The 15846-nt window shown below is 40.3% G+C and overlaps 1 protein-coding gene and 1 long non-coding RNA gene across 2 annotated transcripts in view; one reads left to right on the top strand and one right to left on the bottom strand.

Annotated features, from left to right (window-relative positions):
- Positions 1-15846, bottom strand: part of LOC109913987 (scinderin) — a 60105-nt gene that overhangs the window by 24120 nt on the left and 20139 nt on the right. The window contains exons 6-7 of the mRNA XM_020513552.2: positions 8753-8843; positions 3875-4045 (exon numbers count right to left, since the gene is read on the bottom strand). Of these exons, the coding sequence (XP_020369141.2) occupies positions 3875-4045; positions 8753-8843 (262 nt within the window). The remainder of the gene's footprint in view (positions 1-3874; positions 4046-8752; positions 8844-15846) is intronic.
- Positions 7416-8867, top strand: LOC125486370. The gene is made up of 2 exons (XR_007265052.1): positions 7416-7670; positions 8702-8867. It is a non-coding gene; the product is annotated as an uncharacterized LOC125486370 (long non-coding RNA).

Genomic DNA, 15846 nt, shown 5'->3' with positions numbered 1-15846 from the left:
ATTTAGGATATCTGGTCGGCATGGACGAGTTGAACCGAATGGTCTTTTTTCCATGCTGTATATCTCTATGACTCTAAGACTCTGAATTCCTCCACAAAATTTACTGGTTGAGGGGTGGGGGTCCTTTATGAGCAGTCACCATGTAGGAAGGAAATCTGCAGCAGGGGTGGGATCCCTCATTGTCAAATATTTAGCTTTTGATTGGAGGGGCCCAATATTAGAAATGAGATGGTTTAGCATCTTCTCTCTTTTTTGGTGGTCTGCATTGCCTTTAACATGATTTGCATGTAAATTAATCAACTGAAAATTATGAGTGATTTAATTGTGATGGTTAATTAATGAAAATTGCCACAGGTGATTTCACAGAATTATTAAATCCTACAGTGCAGAAAGAGGCCATTCAGCCCATCAAGTCCACACCAACCCTCCCATTCAGATCAGTCCCCCACTGTGTCACCATAACCCTGCATTTTCCATGTCTAATCCACCTAATCTGCACATCTGTGGGAGATCTGTGGGACTGTGGGAGGAAACTAGAGCACCCGGAGGAACCAGCGCAGACACAGGGAGAACGTACAACTCCACACACACAGTCTAAGGCTGGAATCGAACCGGGGTCCCTGGCACTGTGAGGCAGCAGTGCTAACTACTGCACCACCATGCACCCTTTGCTGATGGGAAAAACCATTTGGTTGTGTGTGGCAACAGTTCTAGATATTGATAAAATAAAATAGAAATAGCGCAGCCCGCTGAGAATGACTAATTTTTCCCTTGCTATCGACCCCTCCTCTATTCTCCCATGACTTACACCCTGTTGCATTCATCCTCATCCTGGCCTGAATCCCTCACTGATCCTAAGTCTCTGGTGGAAGCTTACTAGAAGCTATCACTGTTCCCCAGGAAATAAGTACCAATGATGTGAATAACTTTCTATAGTCCAGGATGAGTTGTCAAACTTCCAAAGCATTACATCAAAGTTTGAAAGGTTAATCCTGTAAACTCTGTTATGCCTGTTTGCATACTTATTGAAAATAACAACATGTGACTATGTACAACCATAATTCCTCTTTGGGATAAGTTTTTACCTATGGGAAAAGGGGGATGTTGTGATATGATTCACGGTCAGTATGTCAATAAATCTTTTAGAGATATGTTTATGATATCAACACTGAATCAAAGCACATGACCTGAGAGTATAAAGGTCTCGCACTCCATGTTAACTTGGATCACTTGAAAGATGACATATTAATTGGGGTTGGAGGGAGGGCATTGCTCTTTGTAACTGAATAGTTTCATATGAGTTTGGACATGGATGTGTCCGTGAATGTAATATTAGTACAAGTTAGTGAGGTGTAATGAACGTCTGTTGAATTCTCCAGTGACACATCATCCAAGCCTTTTTTCCTATGTTGTGATGTACAACAGAACAAGTGTTAAAAGATACCCTGCTGGAGGCAAACCCACCTCAACATCTCTCATTGGCAGGAACTCCCACTCTCAGAAGCTTCCAGTCATTGTAATTAGTTGTTAATTCCAAAAGTCCCCAGCAGTGCCAGAAGTCCCTAATGGACAAAGTTGAGACTGCAGGCTGACCCATGAAGGAGGTCCAATGGATCCCAAATCCAGATAAACTGGAAGGCATCAGGCAAGAAGTAGTATTAGACAAACTAATAGGCCTAAAGTGTAATAAGTCCCCTGGTCCTGATGGCTTGCATCCTAGGATCCTAAAAGAGTAGCTACAGAGATAGTGGATGCATTGGTTGCAATTTTCCAAAAATCATTGGATTCTGGAGAAGTACCAGAGGATTGGAAAACTGCTAATTTGATACCCCTATTCAAAAAGGAAGAGAGACAAAAGCGGTGATTATAGGCTGAGTAGTCATTGTTGAAAAGATATTGTTGAACATCTACAGTTGAAAAGGTATTGCAACTCCTTTTTAAGGAAGCAATACAGAACTTTTAGAAAATCATAATCTAATCAAGCAGAGTCAGCATGGCTTCATGACAGGGAAATTATGTCTGACTAATTTATTACAGCATTTTTGAGGAAGTCTTAACTAGAGTGGATAGAGGGGAACCAGTAGATGGACTTCCAGAAGACACTCAACAAGGTACCTCACAATAAGTTAAGTAATAAGAGCCCACGGTGTTGGAGATGGCATATTGACATGGATAGAGAATTGGCTGATGGGGAGGAAACAGCCAATGGGGATAAAAATTAATGACTTGGAGGAAGGAAGTGAATGCACTCTAACCAAATTTGCAGACAAAAATAGGTGGAAAGGCAGGTTGCGTGAGGTATACTAACAGTTTACAGAGAGATATTGCTAGATAAAGTAAGTGAGCAAAAAGTTGGCAAATGGAGTACAATTGGGAAAATGCGAAGTCGTTCATTTTGGAAGGGAGAACAAAAGAATAGAATATTATTTAAATGGAGAAAACCTGCAGAAAGCTCCAACACAAAGGCACTTGGGTGTACTTTTGCATGAAACACAGAAAGCTAGCACACAGGTACAGCAGTTAATCAGAAGGCTAATGGAACATGCATCTTTAGATGATACACACATGCTGTTGAGTGTCAGTAGTGAAAGGAAAGAATGTATGTGGATGTGATGCCAATTAAATATTTCATTACACTCCTGACTTGTTCCGTGTAGATGGTGGGCAGGCTTTGGAGAGTCAGGAGGTGAGTTACTCACAGCAATATTCCTAGCCTTAGACCTTTGTTTGTAACCATTATGTTAAAGTGCTGAGTCCAGTTGAGTTTTTGGTCAATAGCAACTCCAAGGATGTTGATAGTGGGGGATTCTATGATGGTGATATCATTGAATATCAAGGTACAATGTTAGATTCTCTCTTGTTGGAGATTGTCATTTCCTTATATTTGTGTGGCATGAATGTTACTTGTCACTTGTCAGGCCAAGCCTGGATACTGTCCAGATCCTGCTGTATTTGGACAAGGACTGCTTCAGTATCTGAGGAGTTGCAAACAGTGATGAACATTGTGCATTTATCAGCAGCTACCCCCATTTTGACCTTATGATGGAGGGATGATCATTGATGAAGCAGCTGAGGATGGTTGGGCTTTGGACGCTACCCAGAGAAACTCCCGTGGAGATGTCCTGGGCTTGTGATGATGACCTCCAACAATCACAACCATCTTCTTGTGTGCAACGCATGACTTCAACTAGTGGAGAGTTCTCCATCTGATCTGCATTGACTTCAGTGTTTCTAGATCTCTTTGATGCCATACTACCTGCTGATGCCAACCTTATTATGGCCCGGGCAGAGTAACAATGGGTCAATTAGACTTTTAGCAATTGATACTTAATTATTTGTTTACATATGGCCGACACACTTCTGTTTCAGCACCTTCCCACCTCGCCCTGTAACATGGGAGTGAGATCAACAGTGAAAAGAAAGGTGGTGGGCTAATAAGCCAGCCTCTTTCATTGCCCTCACTGAAAACACACCTGGCAAGGCCCTGTAATGTTCCATACCATGATTTTGATCTGTAGGTATAGCAAGGAGAAAAAGTACCCAGCAGTAACACCAGGCATACTTTCAAACCTATGCTGATCTGAGTAATACTGTTTTATGTTTTTGTATACCAATTACTGGCTATTCATGCTGATATGCTTCCCCTTACGCAATGTGCCTGAATTTTCCTAGCTTCATTTGCAAACACTATCAAATGCTGTCTGAAAATCCACACACAATATCTATTACATACTATTTATTTATCCAATTAGTTATTTCTTCCAACAAGTATGTTACTTTTTTCAAACTAATCGAACGAAGGTCACATTGACAACTGAGTAATTAAAACAATGACTCCCATTAATGTCTGCACATCTCTGAATGACCTTCCTACCTCCACAATTCTGGTAATAGTAGCCAGATTCCTTCTGATTTGAAAGAGGCGCTTTGAAGGGACAGGGGATTGTCCTCCTTTCCGTGATGTTCCATCCTTATAAATAATAAGTGGCTTGTCTTTAAATAAGCTTAGCAGATGAGAAGGTTCCTTCCCTTGTGTCACCCGAACCTTTAGAAGAAAGAAGAACAATAGCAAACTAATCCAAAGTGATAAATGCCATGCTCTAAAATAATGAAGCAGTCACATTAATAGTAATTTCTGCACAAGTACAATTAATGTCTTTCTCATCAATCATTTGGTTAAGCTACTATGCAGTCATAAACAACCACTTAGCATTCTTTTCATTTTACTTAAATTTCACTTTTTGGACAAAATTACTCATCGTTTCAGCATGGACACATGCAACCTCTTTGTTTAAGCAATGAATACTTGCATCAGGCAAATGCATATCAAAACATAGTCATAAAACAAATCAAACATTTGGAATTTCAAGCAGGTCTAAATGATATTTGTTACTTTGATAAAAAGGTTCTTTGATTTGAATCATGCTTTATTGGCTAACAGGTTACACGCTGTAAAATCGTTGTCAAAAAATTGAGCAGCATTATTTGATTGTTGTTACATTTGATCCTTTACATGAAGTTTGCAATTGCTCTCACACAGCCTCGACTCAGGCTGCAGTCTTGTGATGTTAATGAGCAACTTAATAGTGCCAGGGAATCCAAAACCTTTTCTTTTTATCAGATTTGGGTGTCGCTGGTAGGACCAGCATTTATTACCCATCCCTAATTGCCCTCGAGAAGGTGATGGTGAACTGTCTTCTTGAACTGCTGCAGTCCTTTGGATGTAGGAACACCCACCATGTTGTTAAGGAGAAAGTTGTGGGATTTTGATGCAGCAACAGTAAGGAAATGGAGATGCAGTTCGAAGTCAGGACGGTTGTGGTTTTTAGGGGAACTTGAATGTCATGCTGTTTCCATTCATCTGCTGCCCCTTTCCACCTAGATGGCAAAAGCCACATGTTTGGAAGCTGCTGGCAGAGGACCTTTGGTGAGTTACTGCTATGCACCTTGGGAGGTGGGTACACTGTGTTGCTCCTGTGCATTGGTGGTGAAGGAAGTGATTATTGAAGATAATGGATGGGGTACCAGTCAAGTGGATTGCTTTGTCCTGGATGGTGTTGAGCGTATTGAGTGTTGTTGAAGTTGCACTCATCCAATCAAGTGGTGAATATTCTATGACACTCATGACTTGTGCCTTACAAATGTGGGACAGGCTTTGTTGAGTCAGGAGATGAGTTATTCATTAGAATTCCTTGTTTCTGACATGGTCTTGTCACCAGAGTACTTATGTGGCTCATCCAATCCTGTTTCTAGTCAATGGTAAGCCCCAGAATGTCAATAGTAGGTGTTTCAGCATTAGAAATATCACTGATCGTGTTTACACTATGGCCTTTCAAATGTTCTTCTAAGCAGTTTTTAAATGTCTTGACAGCCCTGACCTCTATCAACCTTTAAGGAAGTGAATTCCAGATACACACTGCTCCTCAAATCCCCTCCAAACCTCCTGCTCTTTACCTTAAAAATCTGCCCCTGGATGATGACCCTTCCAAAAAGGGGAAATGTTTTTCCCTCCCTACCCTATCTACGCCCCTCACAACCTTGTACACCTCAATCAGATTCCACCACCACCTTCTCTGCTCTAAGCAAAACACTCCAGCCTATCTAGTCTTTCTTCAAAGCTGAACTGCTCCAGCCAATCCTGGTCAATCTTTTCAGTACCCTTTCTAGTTCAGTCACATCCTTTCCGTGGCAATGTATCCAGTTGTGGATTACCCAATGTTAATCAACAGCTCCATTATAACCTCCTTGCTCTTGTATTCAATGCCTCAACTAATTAAAGGCAAGTATCCAATATGTGCTTTTAACCACTATAGCTAGCTGTCTTGTTATCTTAAAGGATCTATGCACACTAAGGTCCTTTTGAACTTCAGTACTTCAATGTGCACTCTCTTGCCTTATTAGTCCTCCCAAAATGCACCTCACACCTTTCAGGATGAAATCATATTTTCCACTGTTCAGCCCATCTACATCATCCTGTAGTCTAAGGCTCTCCTACTTGTAGCACCATAGAGTCATAGAGTCAAAGAGCACAGAAACAGACCCTTCGGTCCATCCAGTCCATGCCAAACATAATCCCTAACTAAACTAGTCCCACCTGCTCCTGGCCCATATCCCTCCAAACCTTTCCTATTCATGTATCCACCCAAATGTCTTTTAAACACTGTAATTGTACCTGCATCCACCACTTCCTCAGGAAGCTCATTCCACACGTGACCCTCTGTGTAAAAAATTTGCATCTTAAGTCTTTTTCAAATTTCTCTCCTCTCACCTTAAAAGTGTGTCCCCTAGTCTTGAAATTCTCCATCTTAGGGAAAAGACAACTATCATCAACTCTATCTATACCTCACATTATTTTATAAACTTCTATAAGGTTGCTTCTCAACGTCCTTCGCTCCAGTGACAAAAGTCCCAGACTAACCAGCCTTTCTTCATAACTCAAACCTTCCATACCCAGCAACATCCTGGTAAATCTTTTCTCAACCCTCTCCAGCTTGATAATATCCTTCCTACAACTGGGTGACCAGATCTGGACACAGTATTCCAGAAGAGGCCTCACCAATGTCCTGTACTACCTCAAAATAACACTTGTCGTACCAAAATACAATACCTTGCATTTATCCAGATTGAACTCCACCTGCCATTTTTCAGCTCATTGACCCATTTGATCAAGATCACTTTGTAATCTTGGAGAACCTTCTTCACTGTCTACAATGCCACTAATTTTGGTGTCATCCGCAAACTTACTAAGCATGCTTTCTGTATTCTTATCCAAATCATTGATATAAATGACAAACAAAAGAAGACCCAAAACCAATCCCTGTGGAACACTGCTGGTGACAAGCCTCCAGTCTGAGAAGCAACTCTCCACCGTTACTCTCTATCTCCCGCCGTTAGGCCAATATCTGCAAATTTACTGAACATACCTCCTATTTGGGTCAGGATAGTTAAAGCACTCTAAAACAATAAGAGACCCAGCACTGAACTCAGGTACATCACTGGAAACAGGCACCCAGTCACACAAAACACCCTTTAACCACCAAGTTCTGTTTCCTGCCACTAATCCAATTTTGGATCCAATTTGTACTGGTTTCCATTGGACTCTTAGCTTCTTAACCAGACTACCACTTGAGCCTTTGTCAAAGACCTTACTGAAGTCCATGTAGACTACATCAATTGCACGACACTCATCTACATACCTATCTATATATAATCTAATTGAAAAATTCAAATTTGTTAAAGATGATCTTTCCCTTTCAAAGTGATGTTGACTGTCCTTAATTAATCCTTGCCTCCCTAAGTGGAGATTAATTCTGTCTTTAGAGTTTTTCCCAATAGACTCATTAGCCTGGTTTATCTGTACTACCCTTCTTGAATAATCATACCACATCAGCTGTTGTCCAGTTATCTGGCACCTCTCCTGTGGTCAGAGAAGATTTGATTCCTAGTAATGCAAAGTAATGAATTGAAGACTGTGAGTGCAAGGTCATAGATAGGGTGAAAATAAATATTTTTGAGTAGTTTGTCAGTCAAGGAGGAGCGCTCCAGCTCCAGCTGCTCCTGGCCTCACCAAAAATGATGTGCTCTTTCCCAGTAAGCAAAACAAAATTGAAAAACTCTGGATGCTGGAAAACAGGGAAAAAAAGACAGAAATTGCTGGAGAAACTCAGCAGGTAAGCGGCATCTATGGAGAGAAAGCAAAGTTAATGATTCAGGTCCTGTGATCCTGCTTCAGAACTGATTGTACTGAGGAAATGGTCGGTATACATTTCCCATTTCCCTATTTCCCAGCCTGTGTTGTGACTGGCCTCTAAAGGTTACTAAAAGGACTACTAACTAGTTTGTTCACTCCCAGTTCAAATTGAGAGAATGTGTGCAGCACAGGCTGTGGTCATTTGTGTCTACAAATTACAGATCATGTCTTATATACTATAGGAGCAATCTTACAAAATTTTATTCCCGGCACAGAGTGGCTGCTTCGATTGTTACAGCATGTTTTTAAATAGAAAGTCAAGAAAATCCAAACACTTCAGTTTCTGATTTTCACTCTTGGTGGAAGTGATGACTTTGAAAATACATACTTAGAACATGGTTTCCTTTAGGCTTGACTGCAATCCCAGTTGTAACCATTATATGATCTGTTGCCTTCTTACTAAAGCAACAAATTCATCTTAATATTTGGTAATTATGTTTTATTTCTCTGGTAATATTTGTAGTTTATTTGATGCTTGTATGATGACAAATGATTTGTCGCTAGTAATCTTTAGCATTAAGACAGACTGACCTACATTTTGCAGAAACAAAAACACAAATTGCTGGAAAAACACAGCAAATCTAGCTGCATCTGCGAGAGAAATCAGAATGAATGTTTCAGGTCCCGTAATCCTTCAGAACAGTTCTGAAGTAGGGTCATTGGACTCGAAACGTTAACTCTATTTTCTCTCCACAGATGCTGCCAGACCTGCTGAGCTTTTCCAGCAATTTCAGTTTTTGTTGCTGAATTCCAGCATCTGCAGTTCTTTTGGGGTTTTTTCTACATTTTACAGTGGCTGTTTTGCAACTATAACTGTCAATTCATCTCTACACTTTCCTTTAGAGCTTTATAATCTCATTAAATCAGATTATTTTCTGAAATCCCATTCAGATATCTTTACAAGCATGAGAACCAGCCTCTTGTATTTATATTTCTTCTTTATATTGACAGGAGTCTTCAATGATACAACATTGACAGCTGCTTATAAACAGAAGCACTTACTTGAACAGCTCGCCCACCGAGTGATTGATCAAGATTGACTGTGAGGAATGCTGACATGGTCAGTTCATCTTTAGTTGCATGGGCTCCTTGCCTGAAATAAATCAAACTGATCTAATTAATTTTCTTTTTCTTCATAAATCAGGGGCTGAAGAGAATTTTTTTTTGTATAAAATTGGAGGGGATAGAAATACAGTATTTGACGTCTATGTGAGGCCAATCTTTCAGTTACATGCAAACTGCTGCTTAGCTACCATGGGGTCATTTCCACTTTGGCCAATGATGATATTGAGCACCTGTATAATGACTGTAACGAGGTCAGTCAAAATATGAGTTCCTTGATTGGGGCTGTTAATCTGATCCAATCAGGGAGCCCTGGCTGATAATTATAAACAGGAGTGTCAGACATCTTGTTTACTCCGAGACCTGGTACTGAGGGAGCTGGATTAGTGTCAGGAATTCTCTAAGTGTAAATAAAGGGTTACGGGATACCGGCCTCTGTGGAATTATTTCAGTGGCGATGAGAAAAACACGGTCCTGAAGAAATTCGCTCATCTTTGACTTGGGCTAAGTATTTCTGGCATTATGCCATTATTTGGAAAACTTGACTTGTTCGGTCCTGCTATTGAAGTACGTGTTCAAATATTGCTCAAAGGTTTCAGGATGCCTTCTGAATATTACTTTTCTTCCCCGTAAAAGATGAATGGGAGAAAAAGACAAAACTTAACTGTACTCTGAACATTTTTAAAAATTCATTTACGTAAGTGCCCTCTTTCCTTTTTTCCATTTGTGGAAATTTACAATGTTTGTGACATGTAGCAACTCCAATTTGGAAGCAGTGCTGAAAATGATAATAGGACAGAATATATGGCGAGTAGGGAACTTAAATATCCATCACCAACAGTAATTCAGCAAGTCCGTTACTGAATCAGCTGGCCAATTCCTGAAGGACTAGAATTCCTGAATTCCTGCTAGACTGGACTTCTATAAAAGGGTAAGGGAATCCGCAGCATAGAAATCCTGTATAATCTGTTAGTCACACATCTATACAAATGCACCTGTCAATAACAGAATTAGTAGGAGTGACCACTACAATGTCTTTGCGGAAATGAAATCCAGCCTTTATGTCAAAGATGCCACATGTTGAATGACACCACCATGTAAAGTGAGGCACTTTAGAACAGAAGCTTTAGCATATGCGTACTTTTATGCGAAACATTGGAATCAAGCTACAGGAGATAGGGTTAAGTCATTCTACAAACAACACAGAACAGATCAAAGCTCTGCAATTCTGCCACATGCAGCCATGAATAGTAGTGCACAACTAAGCAAACAAGCAGAGGAAGCAACTCCATAAATATTCCCATCCTCAATATTGAGCAGTAAAGCACAACATTGCAAAAGATGATGTTCAAGTATATCCATCAACTTAAGCCAGAAGTGCCAAGAACATTGATCCAGCTTGGCCTCCTCTCGAGTACCCCAGCATCACACATGTCAATCTTCAGCTGATTCAATTTAATTTACATGGCATCAAGAAATGGCTGGAGTCACTGGCTACTGTCAAGGCTATGAGTTCTGAGACTATCCTGGCAGTAATTTTGAAGACTCCTGTTTCAGAAGTAGTCATTCCTCCAGTCAAGCTGTTTTAGTACATTAACCTCTACCCAATAATGTGGAAAATTACTTTAGTAATCCACTCCACAGAAAAAACACAGCAAATATAATCTAGCCAATTATTGTCCAATCAGTCTGCTCTCAATCATCAATGTGGCAGAACATGTTATTGATATTGTGATGAAGTTACACTACAAAAGCTGCTCACCGATGTTCAGTTGGATTCCACCAACCATTCCTTAGCTCCTTGTAGTGCTTAGTAGTTTTGATCTGATTGGCCTGTTCACTGATCTTTGTTATAGTGCCCGATTGCTTAAACCTGTGGATATTGCTGGTGAGTCAAGGGTCGGGAATCACAGAACCAGTTTATACTTCTGACAGTCAAAAGAGCCACTTAACAGAAAAAGAAACAGCCATGGACAACTAATGGGATAAGGGACAGCATAAAACTATACTCACTGCAATTCAAAACAGCACAGAAACAGGCCCTTTGGCCCACCAACTAAACAGAAGAACTCATAAAAATTCAAAAAACAACACAGGAACTGTCAAATGGGAAAAATGCAAAGACCAGCAAAGGCCTACAAAGCATCTTATGAGAGCTATTAAAAAGCATTATGAAAGGAACTTGCAAGGCACATCAAAATCAATAAGAATAACTTTTATAGTTACATAAAGGGAAAACTGGTGGTCAGGAGCAAATTTGACTGACTAAAGACTGAAAGTGGGGACATTGTCAATGACTATGGAGAAAAGGCAGATGTGTTGAATAATTACTTTGCCTCAGTATTTACAGTGGAAAAGAAGTCCTTAGAAAATTAATACTGGATCACGAACAAGGTCTAGATAAAATTAATGTATTGTATTGTAGATTATATTGTAGATGCCTTATAATAAACTTGCAGAATTCCCGAGATGCAGTAGTTGTCTCTCTGGTTTGGAAAATTTCACATGTCACTCAGTTTTTTAAGAAGGGCAAAGGAGAAAAATTAAGGAATTGCAGGTCAGTTAGCTGAACATCAGTGGGAGGGAAATTGTTGGAGAGTATAATCAAGGAAGGAGTAACTGTATACCTCAAAAATTTTTGGTTCACTGGGAGATCCAGTATAGATTCATGACAGGTAGGTCATGCCTGACAAGCCTCGATGATAATTTTTTAAAAGTAACTAAGGGAGTGGACAGGGGAATGCCTTTGGATGTTGTTTATATGGACCTTCAGAAGGCATTTGATAAAGTCAAACCTAAGAGACTATTATCTAAGGTAGAAGCCTGTGAAATTGAGGGAAAATTACTAACATGGCTAGGAAATTGGTTGAGTGGCAGGTGACAGAAAGTTTGAATAATGGTCAGGTACTCAAATAACTGGACGTGATACTGGTGTCCCACAAGAATGTGTGTTACGGCCTCAATTATTCAGATTATTTATTAATAATTTGGTTAATGGCCTAGAAAGTCATATATCCAAATATGCTGATGACATACAAAGTTAGACAGCATTGAGACTGTGTAGATAACATCATAAAACTACAAAGGGTTATTAGGTGAATGGTTAAATCTGTTGCAGATGGATTTCAACATAAGCAAGAGTGAGGTTATCCATTTGGATCAATAAAGGATAGATGAGTGTATTTTCTAGATGTTATTAAGTTAAATATAGTGGATATCCAAAGAGACTTGGGGTTTGGGTGCATCGATCTTTAAATTGCAAAGAACAGGCACAGAAAATAATCAAGAAAGCCAGTGGACTGCTGGCCTTTAGATCTAGAGGTATCGAGTATAAGAGGTATCAGATGTTTCAAACAGTTATACAAAACCCTAGTTAGACCCCACTTTTAGAGTATTGTAACCAGATTTGGGTACCACATCTTAGGAAGGCTACATTGGCGTTGGAGTGAATACAACGTAGGAATAAAAGAATGATACCTGGACGTCAGGGGTTAAGTTATGAGGAGATATTAAGACCATTAGACCATAAGATTTAGGAGCAGAATTAGGCCATTCGGCCCAATGAGCCTTCACCAGTCGATCATGGCTGACATATTTCTCAATTCCACTCTCCTGCCTTCTGCCCCTACCCCTTGATCCCCTTATAAATCAAGAACCTTATCCATCTGTGCCTTAAATACACCCAATGACTTGGTCTCCACAGTCTTCTGTGGCAATAAGTTCCACAGATACACCACCTTCTGGCTGAAGAAATTTCTCATGTTGTTCCTTCACTCTGAGGTTGCGCCGTCAGGCCCGAGATGGACATCTTCTCCATGTCCATTCAATCTGGGCCTCTCAGTATTCCATAAGTTTTAATGAGATTCCCCTTCATCCTTCTTAACTCCATTGACAACACACCCAGAGTCCTGGTGTGTGCTCCTCATATGACAAGCCCTTCATTGCAGGATCAATCTTGTAAACCTCCTCTGGATCCCCTCCAAGGCCATCCTTCCTTAGGTACGGGGCCCAAAAGTGCTCACAATATTCCAAATGTGGTCTGACCAAAGCTTTATAAAACCTCATCAGTACATCTCTGCTCTTGCATTCTAGCCATCTTGAAATGAATGCTAACATAGCATTTGCTTTCCTAACTACCAACTGAACCCACATGTGAATGATTTGTATTTATTGTCATGTGTATTTAACAGTGAAAAAACAGTAAAGTACACTGAAAAGCTTTTCAACTGTTGCCATGTTTTGACACCATTTTGTATAGTTCAATAAGAAAAAAAGCAGAAAGATACAGCTTAAAGAGAGTCCATCAGTTCTGAGCCAGCTCATTATCAATGACGTCTGCACCACCATCACTTCTCCACTACTACGCCACCGCCTACACCGGACCCACTAATGTCAGAGTCGCATCTCTCGTCGCTGGGCCAATCTCGTTGATGGCGCTGTGTTGCCCTTCCAACGCCAGCAATGCTGGACCCAACAAACAATGAAGTCGCTGATCCACAGAGAGCATCTTTCATCACTGGGCCTACCCTGCTGATGTCGTTTTTACCGATGCCAGGTCCCATGTTCAACCCAGCAAAGAAAGTAAGGGCTCATTTGAGTCCGCTCTGGGCTTATTTGCTACCGCTACAAGGTCCGTGCTGGACCCACTTGCCACCAGTGCCGAAGCTGTCTGAGCTCAGAACAAGAGGTAAGTAAAGGAAAAAAGAAGAAAAAGAAACAAGAAATGGGAAAAGAAAGAACAGAAAAGTGGTCGGAGCGGACGAGCCTCGGATCAGGAGGCCTTCTCCACCGCGATCTTGTTAACCTTATTATACAAATAAGGTCTGTTTTCTCCAGATTTTAGAAGGTTAAGGGGGTGATCTGATTGAAGTCTTCAAGATAATAACAGGAAAAGACAGGGTAGATAAAGATAAGCTATTTTAGCAGATCCTAGAACTAGGGGGAATAGTCTAAACACTGGGGCCAGGCCATTCAGGGGAGATGTTAGAAAGCACTTCTACACACAAAAGGTGGTAGGGATTTGAAACTTTCTTCCACAAATGGCATTTGATGCCATTATTGTTAATTGTTAATTTGTTAATTTTAAATCTAAGATAGATAAATTTTATTTAAGCAAAAATATTAAGGCATATGAGCCAAAGGCTGGTATTTGGAGTTAGGCCACAGATCCGTCATGGTCTCATAGAATGGTGCACAGACTTTCATATGTTCTTATGTTCATTGACAGAACCTTGTAACATGTAATTTCCACAACTTAGTGAACAAGGAAAGCAGGCACATTGGAATACTACCACCTGCAAGTTCTCTTTGATGCCACACATTATCCAGACTTGGAACTATATTGCCGCTCCTTCATTATTGTTGGAAACTTCCTTCCTAACAGCACAGTGGAGGTACCTACAACACACAGACTGCAATGGTTCAAGAAGGCGACTTACCACCACTTTTGTAATGACAATTAGCGATGGACAAGTTGGCTTAGTCTGCAATGCCCACATCTATGAAAGAACAATAAATTCTGCGTCGAATGTTATTTTTATTATTTTGCCAAGTGTTTGCTTTTGTTTCTGTTCCAAGTGCTTTCTTCAGTTAAGTGCTCGAGGGCATGATGGAGGTCAATGTCAAAGTGGTGTGCACTGCTCATTTCTTCATTCCCTGTCACTAGATAGTTGTATTGCACATGACAGACAATATCAAAGTCTTACTGCCCCAAGGTAGAAGCATTCCATCTGGTAGGCTCACTTCGAACTGACAAAACCCATTATAATATGGCTGTTGCATTTTATAGTGCCAACAGTGGAACTGCAACCTTCTGCCACTGACTTTTTTGAAAACCCACATAATGATTGTTTGGATTACGCTATGTTTTCTTTAATTGTATGAAATATAGTGATTCAAATCTGAACGATTCATTGAATTCTCACTAACTGGTTAGAAATCGGTACTGCATTAAGTCATGTTGACATCCTGTACAAAATTAACACTTGAAAGGACATTTTCAGTTTCTGTGCTTGATTCCCCACATACAGCAATTTTAAAATGTGTTACCATGTGCCTGACGTGCACACCGCTTATCATATATTTATCAGGATCCTATGGTGAAAAGAACTTGCATTGGCATTCCAGCTGCCAACAGAGTAGCTTAATGAAACCTGGCTTGAAAGTAACAGGGATCCTATTGGATCAGTGGTAAGTACTCTCTTATGAAATCGGAATTGTTCCTTTGAATCTCACAAATTAAGTTTGGATCTCTATGGTCCCAGGCTTCCTACCATGATGTTTTGCCAATTCATCTCCTCCCCCAGTATTTGCCTCACCTGTTAGCTGACAGCCTGTGTTCAGTCACAACTACCAATATTCTTCAGTTTGCAACAACTGGCCAGTGATTCACCTACGTGTTTGGAGTAGACAGCTGGCTGTTGCATGTAAATGAGGCCTGGTCAGTAAAAAACCCACCAAGGAATTAAAATTTTCCTTTACATTTTTCACTTCCTCCAATTTTTCTCTCCATTCCTGAAGGCACTGATTCCATTTAATGTACGGTTCTACAGGTATTAAGTATTCATTCATACTTCACTCAACTATTTTTTTTTCCAATTCTGAGCATAAGGTGGTTTTTCAATCTTGAAGCTGTCAAATCTGAGTCTGATCTAGTCTTCACATGGTGTGTACACTTTTCAGCTTCAATATCTACAGTGGAAACCCTAGATGGATTTTGCTCTCCCTAGCCAAGAAACACTTAATGAAATGTTTTTAATCTCTTGTTGGACATGGGCATCACTGGCTGGCCAACATTTATTGTCTATGCCCTTGAGAAGGTGATGCTGAGCTGCCTTCTTGAACTGCTGCAGTTGACCCACAGTGCCCTTAAGGAAGGGAATTCCAGGATTTTAACCTAGTGACAGTGAGTTAAGCAATAAATCACCTCTGCCCTCAGCTTCGCTAAACTCAACTTATCAGCACAACCCAGAAATCAAGTGTTTGTATGAGTCTATCCAATATAGTCCTGCACTGGATTATGTATTTTCCAATTG

Source organism: Rhincodon typus, chromosome 2 (assembly GCF_021869965.1).
Source record: "Rhincodon typus isolate 14 chromosome 2, sRhiTyp1.1, whole genome shotgun sequence".
Taxonomy (NCBI): Eukaryota; Metazoa; Chordata; class Chondrichthyes; order Orectolobiformes; family Rhincodontidae; genus Rhincodon; species Rhincodon typus.
Note: the sequence above shows the minus strand (reverse complement) of the source record. Positions and strands in the feature narration are given on the sequence as shown.